The sequence below is a fragment of the Jaculus jaculus genome, chromosome 13 (genome assembly GCF_020740685.1).
Source record: "Jaculus jaculus isolate mJacJac1 chromosome 13, mJacJac1.mat.Y.cur, whole genome shotgun sequence".
In the NCBI taxonomy this organism is placed as follows: domain Eukaryota; kingdom Metazoa; phylum Chordata; class Mammalia; order Rodentia; family Dipodidae; genus Jaculus; species Jaculus jaculus.
In genome coordinates this window covers 72,898,235-72,910,856 of record NC_059114.1, presented here as the reverse complement: position 1 = coordinate 72,910,856, position 12,622 = coordinate 72,898,235, and the positions used below count along the sequence as shown (strand labels likewise).

The window sequence follows — 12,622 nt, the reverse complement described above, 5'->3', positions numbered from 1 at the left end:
ATAGCAAGACTTACCCCCAATGAATCAAGGTTACCAGATCGTACATTTTTAAAATCTATTTTATTTATTTTTTGTTTATTTATTTATTTGAGAGTGACAGACAGAGAGAGAAAGAAGCAGAGAGACAGAATGGGAGCGCCAGGGCCTCTAGCCACTGCAAACGAACTCCAGATGTGTACGCTCCCTTGTGCATCTGGCTAACGTGGGTCCTGGGGAATCAAGCCTTGAACCAGGGTCCTTAGGCTTCACAGGCAAGTGCTTAACTGCTAAGCCATCTCTCCAGCCCTAGAAATCTATTTTTGGTTTGAGTATTAATGTTACACATAGGCTTGAGTGCTTGAATACTTGGTTCCCAACTGGAATTAATGCCATTAATCAAAAGTCTACTGCTCTGCATTAACTGGTATACCAAATGTTTCATCATCATCGTTAGCTTCAAATGTATTAATAAAACAAATGTCCTGTTAAAAAATAGAATTCAAGAGCTTGTGGTAGAAATGGCCACATAAGGGAAGGAACTAACAACTGGGGTATGAGGAGAACCTGATGGAATTTGAATAAAGTCTAAATTTAGTGATGTGGTATTGTGCCAAGGGATTTCTTCATTGTAGTCAATGGACTTTGGTGATGTTAAATATTAACATTAGGGGACACTGGTTAAAGGGAATGTGAAACACTTTGTAACATTTTTATAACTCCTCTGTTACTCTAAATTCAAAATAAAAGGTTTGTATAGATAAATAATAAAAATAAAAGGTTTGTATAGACTTTTTTTAGGCAAGCCCAAGAGACTACCTTTTCTCCTATGCAAGAGTGAGAAAGTAGGAGAGAAAGACAGAGACAGAGACAGAGAGAGAACTGACAGCAGGGCCTCCAGACACTGCAACTGAACTCCAGATGCATGCGCCCCCTCGAGTGCATGGGCAACCTTGCACACTTGTGTCACGATGCATCTGGCTTACATGGGATCTGGAGAGTGAAACCTGAGTCCTTAGGCTTCACAAACAAGTGCCATACCACTAAGCCATCTTTCCAGACTAGATAATTTTTTGATCAATAAATTATCCACATATTTCAAAGCACACTCTGATAATGAAGACATATGGAATTAGCTGATTCTGTATCTTGACAACAGGAATGTAATGATACAATCCTTACAAAGATAAAACCAACAAAACTAACCAAAATTACAGAGATATCTACTCAGCAGTCCTATTTCTGAGATGTTAGCCTACAACTTCATCTACATGTGTTCAGTTACAGAACAGCATATCACATTTAATGGTTATACCTTTATTTTTTAATTTTTGTTTCTGCTTACTTTCTCCTTTTATTTCATGTGGGACCCAGTGCTCAGGATGATAAAGTGATTATAAAACCAGTCTACTTGACCATGAAGATTAACCATCACTTTCCAGTTTGACAACCAAACACATAATTTTTTAACCTCTGGTCATTGTGGCCATAGCTGTCCCATCATGTAAAATGCATTCTGCTCTTCTGGAAGATTTCTCCAAGTCTTAACCATTCTAACACTGCGCACAAGCCCAAACTGCAAAGTTTCTTCTAAGACTCAAGGCAAACTCTTATTTGTGAAAAACAGAAAAACAAGTTACATTAACACTGAATGAACATTCCATGTCAAATTGGATGAATGGGGGCTTATATATATACATATAGTGAGATTTTCCTATTTTGAAAAATAATTTTTTAAAAATCACTGATTAATGGATAATGGAGATAGTACACTTAAACAATGAACTTCTATTTAGCTATGATAAAAATGAAATTATGAAATCTATAGGAAAATGGATAGGTCTGAAAAAGTCTACACTAAGTGAGGTAACCCAGGCTCAGAAAGTCAAATGTTGCATGTTCTCTCTTGTATGTGGATTCTAGATTCAAATGCTAAGATTTGTAAGTTAATTGGAATAAAAAGTCAGTATGAAAGATCAGGAAGCTAGAAGGGGGCTATGAGTGAGGGAAAAAAAAGGGAGGACTTAAGGGAAGGGTGTAATAGACATGTAAGTAGAGTGCCAGAACACTGGTATAGTCTAATAGAAGAGGCTGGAGGAAAAGGACTTGGAGGAGGGTCAACAAAATTTAAGATTTATGGAGCTAGAGACAAGGTTCATTGGTTAAAGGCATTTGCTTGCCTTTGGTAGGTGCCAATCTGGGCTCAATTCCCCAATACCCACATAAAGCCAGACACACAAAGCGACATGTAAGCCTGGAGTTCATTCACAGTGGCAAGAGGCTCTGATGTACCCATAGTCATAATCTCTCTCATTCTCTCTCCACAAATAAATCAATAAATAAAATTTAGGAGCTGGAGAAATGGCTCAGCTGTTAAGGTGTTTTCCTGCAAAGTCTAAAAACCCAGATTCCATTCCCCAGTGCCCATGAAGAGCCAGATAGACACAGGGGTGCATGCATATGGAATTTGTTTGCAATGGCTAGAGACTCTGGCGTGCCCATTCTCTACACCCCCCTCTCTTCTTGTGAATTTTTTTAAAATTTTATAAACATTTAAGATTGTGCATGAATGAGCCATATGGAAACCTACTTCTTTGCTTGATAATAATATATGTGTAAAAAGAAAGAATTTGGGGAGAAATATCTTGTGAAGGTGGATAATGTTGTGCCCAGAAACTATAGATTGTTGTAAGAAAAATTTTAGCAATGGAGTGGGATACCATGCCACCAAAACATTATAGACTATGGCCAAGGCTCTTGGTTGCATATCAGAACTAGATGGCATGACTCTATCACTGAAGAGACCATAAGCTTGGGCTGCAAGTCACTGAGACATCAAGCTGGAACTGAGTTGGAAGCCTCCTTTCTGTTGACTAGCTGTCAGGTCGCTATAAAGAGCTATGACATTCTGTTGGAGGAGAAAAGTTACCAATGGTATTAACCAACCGTAGACCCTGCAAGCTTTATGGCTGGCCAGCCAGGCCAAATGTACCCACTGGTCCAATGGTGGCATGTCTATTATGAGGAAAACCAACTGCCCTCTGATGAGACTTGAGGCCTGCACCATTGGAAGGAATTCCTGCCTGGTACTGAAAACCTAGTCAAAATCCTATAGCTGGGGAGGTCATAAGCTTTAGGGGGGAAACTACTACTGTTGTCTGGCTAAATGGGTATATTGTGTTTACAAAACTGATCTTTAAGTACTCATGTTTATGTCCATATATTAATACTACTCTCACATTTGGTTAGAAAATTTATCTTTTCAGATGCTGGTGAGCGTTAGGGTGATTCAAAAGTCACCAAAGTGCTGAGGAGTGACAGTGGAGTGTTCAACACTAAATGAGACCCTAAAGCTCGGGGACCATCGTGAAAGAGGTGGTAGGAAAAAATGTAAGAGCCAGAGAAGAGGAGAAGTGCTTACATTGCTGGCTTCCAGACCCAAAGTGGCCTTGGTAATCATGACCTCACAGTGGCTGATATGAAAGACTTGCATAATAGGAGGGAAAAATGGTAACATCAAAATAGAAGAGAGACTAGTTAGAAAGAAGAAGGGATTCAGTGGAGGGGAGATTTGGGGAGGGAAGAGGGAGGGTGATGGGGGGACAATGGTCATGGTATATTGTTTATATTTATGGAAGTTATCAAAAAAGATTTTTAAAAAAGCAAAATATACTCATTATAGAGAATGCTAACATATGTGTAAAGAATATTAAAGTTTGTAAGCATAAACAAAGTTTTCATTTTAAAAATATATATTACCTATTCACTTTTTTAAAATATTTTTTTAAATTTTTTTTATTCATTTATTTGAGAGCGACAGACACAGAGAGAAAGACAGATAGACGGAGAGAGAGAGAATGGGTGCGCCAGGGCTTCCAGCCTCTGCAAACGAACTCCAGACGCATGCGCCCCCTTGTGCATCTGGCTAACGTGGGACCTGGGGAACCGAGCCTCGAACTGGGGTCCTTAGGCTTCACAGGCAAGCACTTAACCGCTAAGCCATCTCTCCAGCCCACCTATTCACTTTTTAATATTAAAAATGGATCAGGCCCGGCAGGGTGGCGCATGCCTTTAATCCCAGCACTTGGCAGGCAGAGGTAGGAGGATCACTGTGAGTTCGAGACCACTCTGAGACTACATAGTGAATTCCAAGTCAGCCTGGGCTAGAGCAAGACCCTACCTTGAAAAACTAAAAAACTAAAACTAAAACTAAAAATGGATCTGTAGGGCTGGAAAGATGACTTGGCCATTAAGGCACTTGCCTGCAAAGCCTAAGGACCCATGTTTCTCTCCCCAGATCCCATGTAAGCCAGATGCACAAGGTGATACCTGCATAAGGTCATATACACATACAAGGTGGCACACACATCTGGAATTTGATTATAGTGGCTGGAAGTCCTGGAGCACTAATTCTCTCATCTCTCTCTCTCTCATAAAAAAAAAAAAAAAGTTCTCATAAAAACATGGATCAGGTATTCAATAGTATGGTAACAAAAGGAAATTTGTAATATCAATGGTGGCTGTGCCCTCCTTTAAGATTATAATGTATTGACTGTGTTTAGCAAACACTTATATGACTTGTTTTAACTTGAATTAGAAATAAAAAACATTTAAAGAGGTTTTCTTTTTATTTATTTATTTATTTGAGAGAGAGATATAGAGACAGAGAGAGAATGGATGCACCAAGGCCTTCAGCCACTGCAAATGAACTCTAGACACATGTGCCACCTTGTGTATCTGGCTTACATGGGTCCTGGGGAATTGAACCTGGGACCTTTGGCTTTGTAGGCAAGCACCTTAACTGCTAAGCCTTCTCTCTAGCCCCTCCACCCAAAAAGTTTTGACCACCTTACTTTCTCCCTTCCTTGTTTCTCATCTCCCTTCTTTCCTTCCTTCCTCACTTCCTTCTCTATTCTTATCACTCCTTCCTTCTTCCCTTCTACCCATTCCCCTGTCCCTCTCTTCATCCCCTTCTCTGTACATTCTTCCCTCCTTTTTATCATTTCCCTCTCATCCATTCTTCCTCCCTTTCATCTTTTCTTGTTCCCTCTTTCTTTCCCTCTTCCTTCCCTCACTCCTCTTCCTTCTGTCTTGCCCGCCTTCATTTCTCTTTCTTGATAGATTGATTCAATCATTCATTTACTTTCACATCTCACCTGATACTGGGGCTCCAAATCTACCAGTCATGACATCAAAGAAGTTTCCAATGTTGGTCTCAACACTGCTGAAGATAATTCCACTGTTCTGATTGCTGAAGTGAGTTGCCAGGGATGCCATAAATGCGATCTAAGGAAAAAGTCAGCAGATAATTAATATGCCTATTGGTTAACTAATATGCATCAAATTGAGAAAAATATCTACTAAAACATCCACAAAAGTTATTATTGGCATGACTTATTTTGTATGTTTCCTGTGAAGTTTTGTCTGTCTTTATTAAAACTAGAATGTTCCAGTGAACATGTATTATTTTTTAAGCTATAAGATGACCTTTATTTACATGAAGAGATGTTCAGACAATATTGTTATTCATGAAATGGTGGTAAGGTAATACTGTGTGTTCTTATATCATATTTAAAAATGATGCACATAAGTCTGAAAAACAATGTAAGTATATACTAATAGCAATCATCTCAATGTGTTTTACTTTTGTACAGCTGTGTTTAATTTTTTTTACAGTGAAAAGATACCAACATGAAGCATTCTTAAAAGGTAAAAGAGAAGTGTGCACTTACTGAAAATATAGAAAATATTGTGAAATAAAACTAGGAATCAGGCTGGAGAGATGGCTTAGCAGTTAAGGCACTACTCTGGGAAGCCTAAGGACCCAAGCTCGATTCCCCAGGACCCAGATGCACAAAATGGGGCATGTGTCTGGAGTTCATTTGCAGTGGCTGGAGGCCCTAGTGTGCCCATTCTTTCTCTCTCTCTTTCTCTCTCCACTCAAATAAAATAAACTAGGAATATATTTGAATACTGGAAGAAAAAAATTTTCTGGCCATAGTTTTTCATAGAAAATGTAATAGTGGAGCAGGAAATTAGGAGAGCCAGAGAAGTCATGAATACTAGCAGCCACACCTGTGACACATTCTAAATCCTTCATATGAATTGTTGAGAGAACTACGTAAGCATTGGTTCAATTAGCAAAAGATCAATGACAAGAATAAATTTAAGAAACCTGCACATGATTTTAACCAAGAGATCCTGTTACTATGGAAATAAATCTACAAACAGGAGACTGAGTATCAGATTTATTAATTCTGTGTTGCTTGGCATGTCCTCTAATATTTGAGTTCAGATTTCTGCATTGCTTAAGTGGAGACCAGGACACTATTATTACTCTTTTACCTCCTACTGCTTTTTTGTTTGTTTATTTTCCAAGGTAGGGTCTCCGTCTAGTCCAGGCTGACCTGGAATTCATTATGTAGTCTCAGGGTGGCCTTGAACTCACAGCGATCCTCCTACCTCTGCCTCCCAAGTGCTGGGATTGAAGGCATGCACTGTCATGCCTGGCTTCCTTCTACTGCTACTAATACTATTGTACTTACTACCCTGTTGGTTAAATATAGGTTTTTAAATACAGAATTTTAGTTGAAAAGGCCTTAGGACAATCCCACCTGTCAGAAAAAGCTGGTGCTTGAAACCACTACTGGAGAAAGAAACTTGAAAGTCAATGCCAATCCTCGGAAACTGAACACGAATGGTATTAATAAACTCTTTAACTTGCTGGTATGATCAGTCTTACATCAATGTGAGGATCTCTCCTTCACCATCATCCCTACATGATGTCATCTCCTGTCCAGAAAGTATGTAGAAGTCCCCTCCCAGATGACTGTATTGTAGAGTTAGAGTAAAATAGTTAATGGATGGAACTTAATGATTACCCAGGGTGTTTTCCATTGAACTGGCCATACCGTGATATCTGCAGTCCATCTTGGTAAATACCTTAACCTGGCTAGATTCCCCTCCTCAAAAAACACTTGTTTGGTTATACTGGCTTATGGATCCAAGGTTGCTGAAGTAATTAAAAAAAAAAATTCATTTAAACGTTACAAAACAGGGCTGGAAAGATGGCTTAGCAGTTAAGCGCTTGCCTGTGAAGCCTAAAGACCCGGGTTTGAGGCTCAATTCTCCAGGACCCACGTTAGCCAGATGCACAAGGGGGCGCATGCGTCTGAAGTTCCTTTGCAGTGGCTGGAAGCCCTGGCATGCCCATTCTCTCTCTCTCTCTCTCTCTCTCTCTCTCTCTCTCTCTCTCTCTCTCTCTCTCTCCCCCCCCCATCTGCCGCTTTCTCTCTCTGACACTCTCAAATAAATAAATAAAAATGAAGAAAAAAAATTTTTTTAAGTTGCAAAACAAACAGAAAAATCAGTTATAATAATACATAGACATCTTATTATACACTTGAAAATCTGGGACTCATAAACTGATGCGCTTCAGTCAAGATTTAACATCCACTATATGTGCCCAAATAAACAGCAGAGTTTCAGATTAAACAAACATTCACTGTGTGTGCCCACATAGATGACAGAGTTTCCCTGGCTGATCTTTCAGACAAGAACTGCTTTATATTCTACCCTTCTAAGAGCCTCCCATGTTACAGGATTTTCTCCCAAATACTTAATTTTAGCCACAAATTACTCTTTCAGGAAAACACCTTAGCCAGAAACAACTTGAACAACAAAAAGCTAGTTTTCAACGTTCATAGATGTCTTCCTAGAAATATTTATTTCAAATAGTAGCAAAAAATTAACCTAGACTTAGAATATTTTTTCTTAGTGACTTAACCTTCCATTTAGTTTTAGATGTTTCAACAAGAATTATAATGATAGTCTCAAACAAAAATAAAGGATAGGCACTTGAACTTGAGAGAAACATGCAAATATAGCCCTCTAAGTGAATTTTTTAAAATTTATGCTGAGATGAATAAACTCTGACCTGGGAAGCTATGAGTAGGCAAGTGAAAAATCATATACCCTCAGCAAAAAGAAGATTCTGATGGGAAAGTTTTGAGATACGGTATCTGAGTTAAACTGGGTGTGGTGGCATCCACCTTTCATCCCACTACTCCTAAAGCAGAGATGGGGGGAATGCTGTGAGTTTGAGGTCTCCCTGAGACTACATAGGAAATTCCAGGTCAGCCTGGGCTAGAGCGGGACCCTACCTCAAAATATTAAAAAAAAAAAAAAAAAAAGAAATCTGAGTTAATAGAAAATAATGTCAATACCAGATATGAAAGTTAAGTATGTATATGTAGCAAAGTAACAAATAAAATACATCAGGAAACATTTCATTTATGTATCCAAAGTCTTCTGCATCCAAACTGACTAAAATCCTCTTTATTTAACCCATCTTTTCATCTGGAAGCTAGACTGTGAGTTTATACTCAGGATTGCCATATATATATATATATATATATATATATATATATATATATATATATATATATATATATATATATATATTGTTTGTGTTTTTCGATGTATGGTCTCACTCTAGCTCAGTCTGACTGGAATTTACTATGGCGTCTCAGGGTGGCCTCGAACTCCCGGCAATCTTCCTACCTCTGCCTCCCGAGTGCCGGGATTAAAGGCGTGCGCCACCGCGCCCCGCTAGGATTGCCTTATATTTGGTCTTATAAGGGCTGCTGCAAGCTTCCTATAATGTAGAAGAACAAATTTCCTCACGATGGGTGAGGGCTGAAACCTGGCTCTCCGTTCCTTGAGGTCAGGCAGGCATGGAAGTCAGAAGAAAGACGGGGCTCACCTGAAGCTCTGGGGGGATCCCTGGGGAGCCCTTCTCTCCCTTGGGGCCATGTTGACCTCGCTCGCCTCGTGGCCCCAGATCCCCTTTGTCTCCTTTCTCGCCTCTGGCCCCTTCATGGCCAGTGGCTCCATTATTCCCATTGTTTCCATGGTTTCCTGAAACAACCAAAAGTCTCCAAGTGAGAAAATACGCCCATTCCTACTCAGCGCATATTTGTAGATAAATACCACACTTTCCCTCAAAATTATACAAACTGAATTTAAAACTGGGGCCATTTGAATATAGCTAAGGGGCCTCATTAAATGTGTCTTTTTATTTTTAAACTGGGCTCTTGGAAACATCTTTAAATACCCAAAGACTCTGAAGCACTTTTGTTTTTCAATTTTTTTATATTTCTTTGCAAGCGGTGTTGGTGGGGGTGGGGGACGGGGAGAGACTGGGAATACCAGGGTCTTGTAGCCACTGCAATTGAACTCCAGATGCATGTGTCACTTTGTGTATCTGGCTTTAATGTGGGTACTTGGGAATTTCATGAGCCCAGATCCTCAGGCTTTGCAGGCAGGCACCTTAACCACTAAGTCATCTCTCCAGCCCCAAAGCCCCTCTTGTCTATAAACCTAGGAAAGTATGAAAAACTGGGAAGGGATGGCTTAGCCATCAAGGTAAAGGCCCCACATTCTATTCCCCAGGACACACATTAGCCAGATGTACAAGGTGGTGCATGCGTCTGGAGTTACTTTGTAGTGGCTGGAGGCCCTGGTGCACCTATTCTCTGTCTCTCTTTCTTCCTCTTTCTCCCTGTCAAATAAACAAATAAAAATATTTTTTTAAAAAAAGAAGAAAAACTCTGTACATAATTGATCATCACATTACTGCTTAAAATAGCAAAGATTAGGAACCCCCAAAATACCCACAAGTACGAAAAATGCTAAAACTTTTTAAATGACATAGCTTTAAATATTACAAAGATAAGAAACAGTTTTTTTAATATTTAGTGATGCAGGAATATCAGTAATACATTTAGATATAAAGTTTGAATAAACTGTCCCCACAGGCTCTTGTGTTATGAGTAAATACTTGGTCCCCTACCGGTGGCAATTTGGGAAAGTTGTGGAGTCTTTGGGAGGCTTTGTTGGAGGAGGTGTGTCACGGGGGGGTGGGGGGAATGAACCTTGAGGTTTATTAGCCCAGCTCCAAACTCAGATTCTAGACTACCTCCACCCAGATGATGTGGCAAGACGTGAAGTCTTCTGTCTTGCTCATGGCATACTTTCTTCCCCCGCCATCAGAACTACAGGCTGAAATAAGCCTTTTCTTCCCATAAACTGCTTCTGGTCAGATGCTTTGTCCCAACAATGAGAAAAATAACTGCTACAGTTATAATTAAATAGGGATGGTACAATGTTACTTTAGTTTGGAACAATATCTATTAACATATTACATCCAAAGGATCACAATAAATTATAATAATAATAAATAAAATAATAAAGTAAAAAAATAAATAAAATAATAAATTATGCAAAAATATTTACAGGGTTTTTTTTCCTAAAATAAATATGAAACGTGAGTGATTCTGTGTTATTCTACACATACTTTTTTCTTTCCTTTTCAATTTTCTTACCTAGGATATAAAGCAGTTTTATAGCTGGGAGAAAGTTGATAAAAATATTATATAGCACTGGGCTGGAGAGATAGCTCAGTGGTTAAGACATTTGCCTGCAAAGCCAAAGGACCCAGGTTCAATTTCCCAAAACACATGTAAAGCCAGATGCACATAGTGATGATGCATGCAGCTGGAGTTGGTCTGCACAGGGGTAGAAGGCCCTGCATGCCCTTTCTTTCTCTCTCTCTCTCTGTTTACCTCTTCTCTCCCTCAAATAAATAAAATAAAATAAAATATTATAGATACTTTTTGAAAACAAGGATTGGGTACCAATTCTTTGCCTTAGCACTAAAGTCAATTCTATCTTTTCTTGCTTTTACATTTGCTATATTTGAGGCCCTTTTGCATTTGGTTTCACATATTACTTTTGATCAGGCATTAAATCAGGCTCACAATCCCTCGGGGGGGGGGGGCTTGGTGGGGGGGCTAAACCTTTCCAGTTTATAAGTTAAAGTCTTCAGTGACAAAAACTACTTGTTTTTTTCTTTCGAATTTTTTTGAAGCAAGCCCAACAGAACAGCCTTTTTTTTTTAATGCGAGAGAGAGAGAGAGAGAGAGTGAAAATTGGTGCGCCAGAGCCTCAGCCACTGCCATTGAACCACAGACACGTGTGACCCCTTGTGTGCACATGCAATCATATGCACTTGTGCCACCTCGTGTATCTGGCTTATTTGGGATCTGCAGAGTTGAACATGGATCCCTAGGCTCCTCAGACAAATGCCTTAACCATTATAAGCCATCTCTCCAGCCCCCAAAGCACTTTCTTGATGGAACGTGCTTAACCCAGGGCAGCCTGTCCTGCAATCTCAAGTGAGGAAAGACCTGAGAGTTCAATGGAGACTGAGTATTCCCTGTCTCACATCACCGCCCCTGGGGACCATGGAGGTTCCATACCAGTGTTACCTAAAGTCCCCAGGAAAACCCTACATCTGCTGTACCTACTTCTCGTGCCAGCCATCAGGAGCAACCTTTATGGAATACACTAACAGACCCCAGCTTCCACCAACCCAAGGGATAAGAAGGACATCAGATGGCATTCAAATCCTATGGCGGAGACTTTCCTACCTCCCCACTTCACTGTAACCTGATCATCAAGCCAAAGTGCCTTGATTTATCACTTTCTTCTGTTCTATAACTATAAAACCTTCATGAAACCATTAACAAGTCAGAACAAGGAATTAGAGTAACCTAAATCTGTGTTTCTAGGCCACGGTAACTCATATTTGGCTCTGGGACAAACAATCTCTTATCCCCTTTGAGGTGAGAGCTTTGTCTTTTGTGTCGACACCAATAATCATGGGTTTTAAAATTATATGGGACTTTTTTTCATTATAAGTTTGAGTTCATATGAGAACCCATCTAAGAACATAAGAAAAAAAAATAACCCAACTTTCATAAATGTTAACATCAATGGAGGATAAGAAAAAGAAGAGCAAGTGGACTTTGGTCCAACTTTGAGAAGAGGTCCTGTCCTCAGACATGGGCCTGAGAAGGAAGTTTAAAAAACCCTTTATAGGATGGGGAGTCCTAGGTAAGAGGGGGTGGTATGTTGTTTGTTCAACCAATCTCTCAGAATACCTCTGAGCTTCAGAGAGCCAAGCAGTAGAGCACAGAGAGCAGACCCATGGGTTGAGAGGGATCTGATGAACTCTAGAGGGTTTGCTGTGCCATTACGTGGCACTGGACCCCCAAACTACTTCCATGAGTTGAAATGAGGTGTGAAAATCAACAGAGAGACAACCAAGATTCTTAGTTAGGTAACTGTCACCCCAAAGTCCATGTACTAATACTACCTAGCTAGGGAAGGAAACCTCCAAAATTGCGAGCAAAATAAATTTCCTGTGTGTGTTAGTTGATTGTCTCAGATATTTGGAACAGTAACTGAACTAGTTTGAATAAATGCCCCCCAATAGATTCAGGAGTTTATTAAAACTTCTTGGGGGTTGGAGAGGTTGCTTAGTGGTTAAGGCTTTTGCCTGCAAAGCCAAAGGACCCAGGTTCATTTCCCCAGGACACACATAAGCCAGATGCACAAGAGGCTTATGCGTCCAGAGCTTGTTTGCCATGGCTGGAAGCTCTGGCGTGCCCATTTTCTCTCTCTCTCTCTCTCTCTCTTGCTCTCTCAAATAAATAAATAAATAAATAAATAAATAAATAAATCCTGGATTTCCAGTCACCTGGCTGGAGGAGGTGTCACTGGGTGGATCTTTGGGTCCAGC

General features: G+C 39.8%; 1 protein-coding gene across 2 annotated transcripts in view; it reads right to left on the bottom strand.

Annotated features, from left to right (window-relative positions):
- C1qtnf3 (C1q and TNF related 3) overlaps positions 1 to 12,622 on the bottom strand; it is a 31,142-nt gene that overhangs the window by 10,937 nt on the left and 7,583 nt on the right. For both annotated transcript variants that reach the window (XM_004652515.2, XM_004652516.2), the window contains exons 3-4: positions 8,741 to 8,895; positions 5,133 to 5,262 (exon numbers count right to left, since the gene is read on the bottom strand). In XM_004652515.2, the coding sequence (XP_004652572.1) occupies positions 5,133 to 5,262; positions 8,741 to 8,895 (285 nt within the window). The remainder of the gene's footprint in view (positions 1 to 5,132; positions 5,263 to 8,740; positions 8,896 to 12,622) is intronic.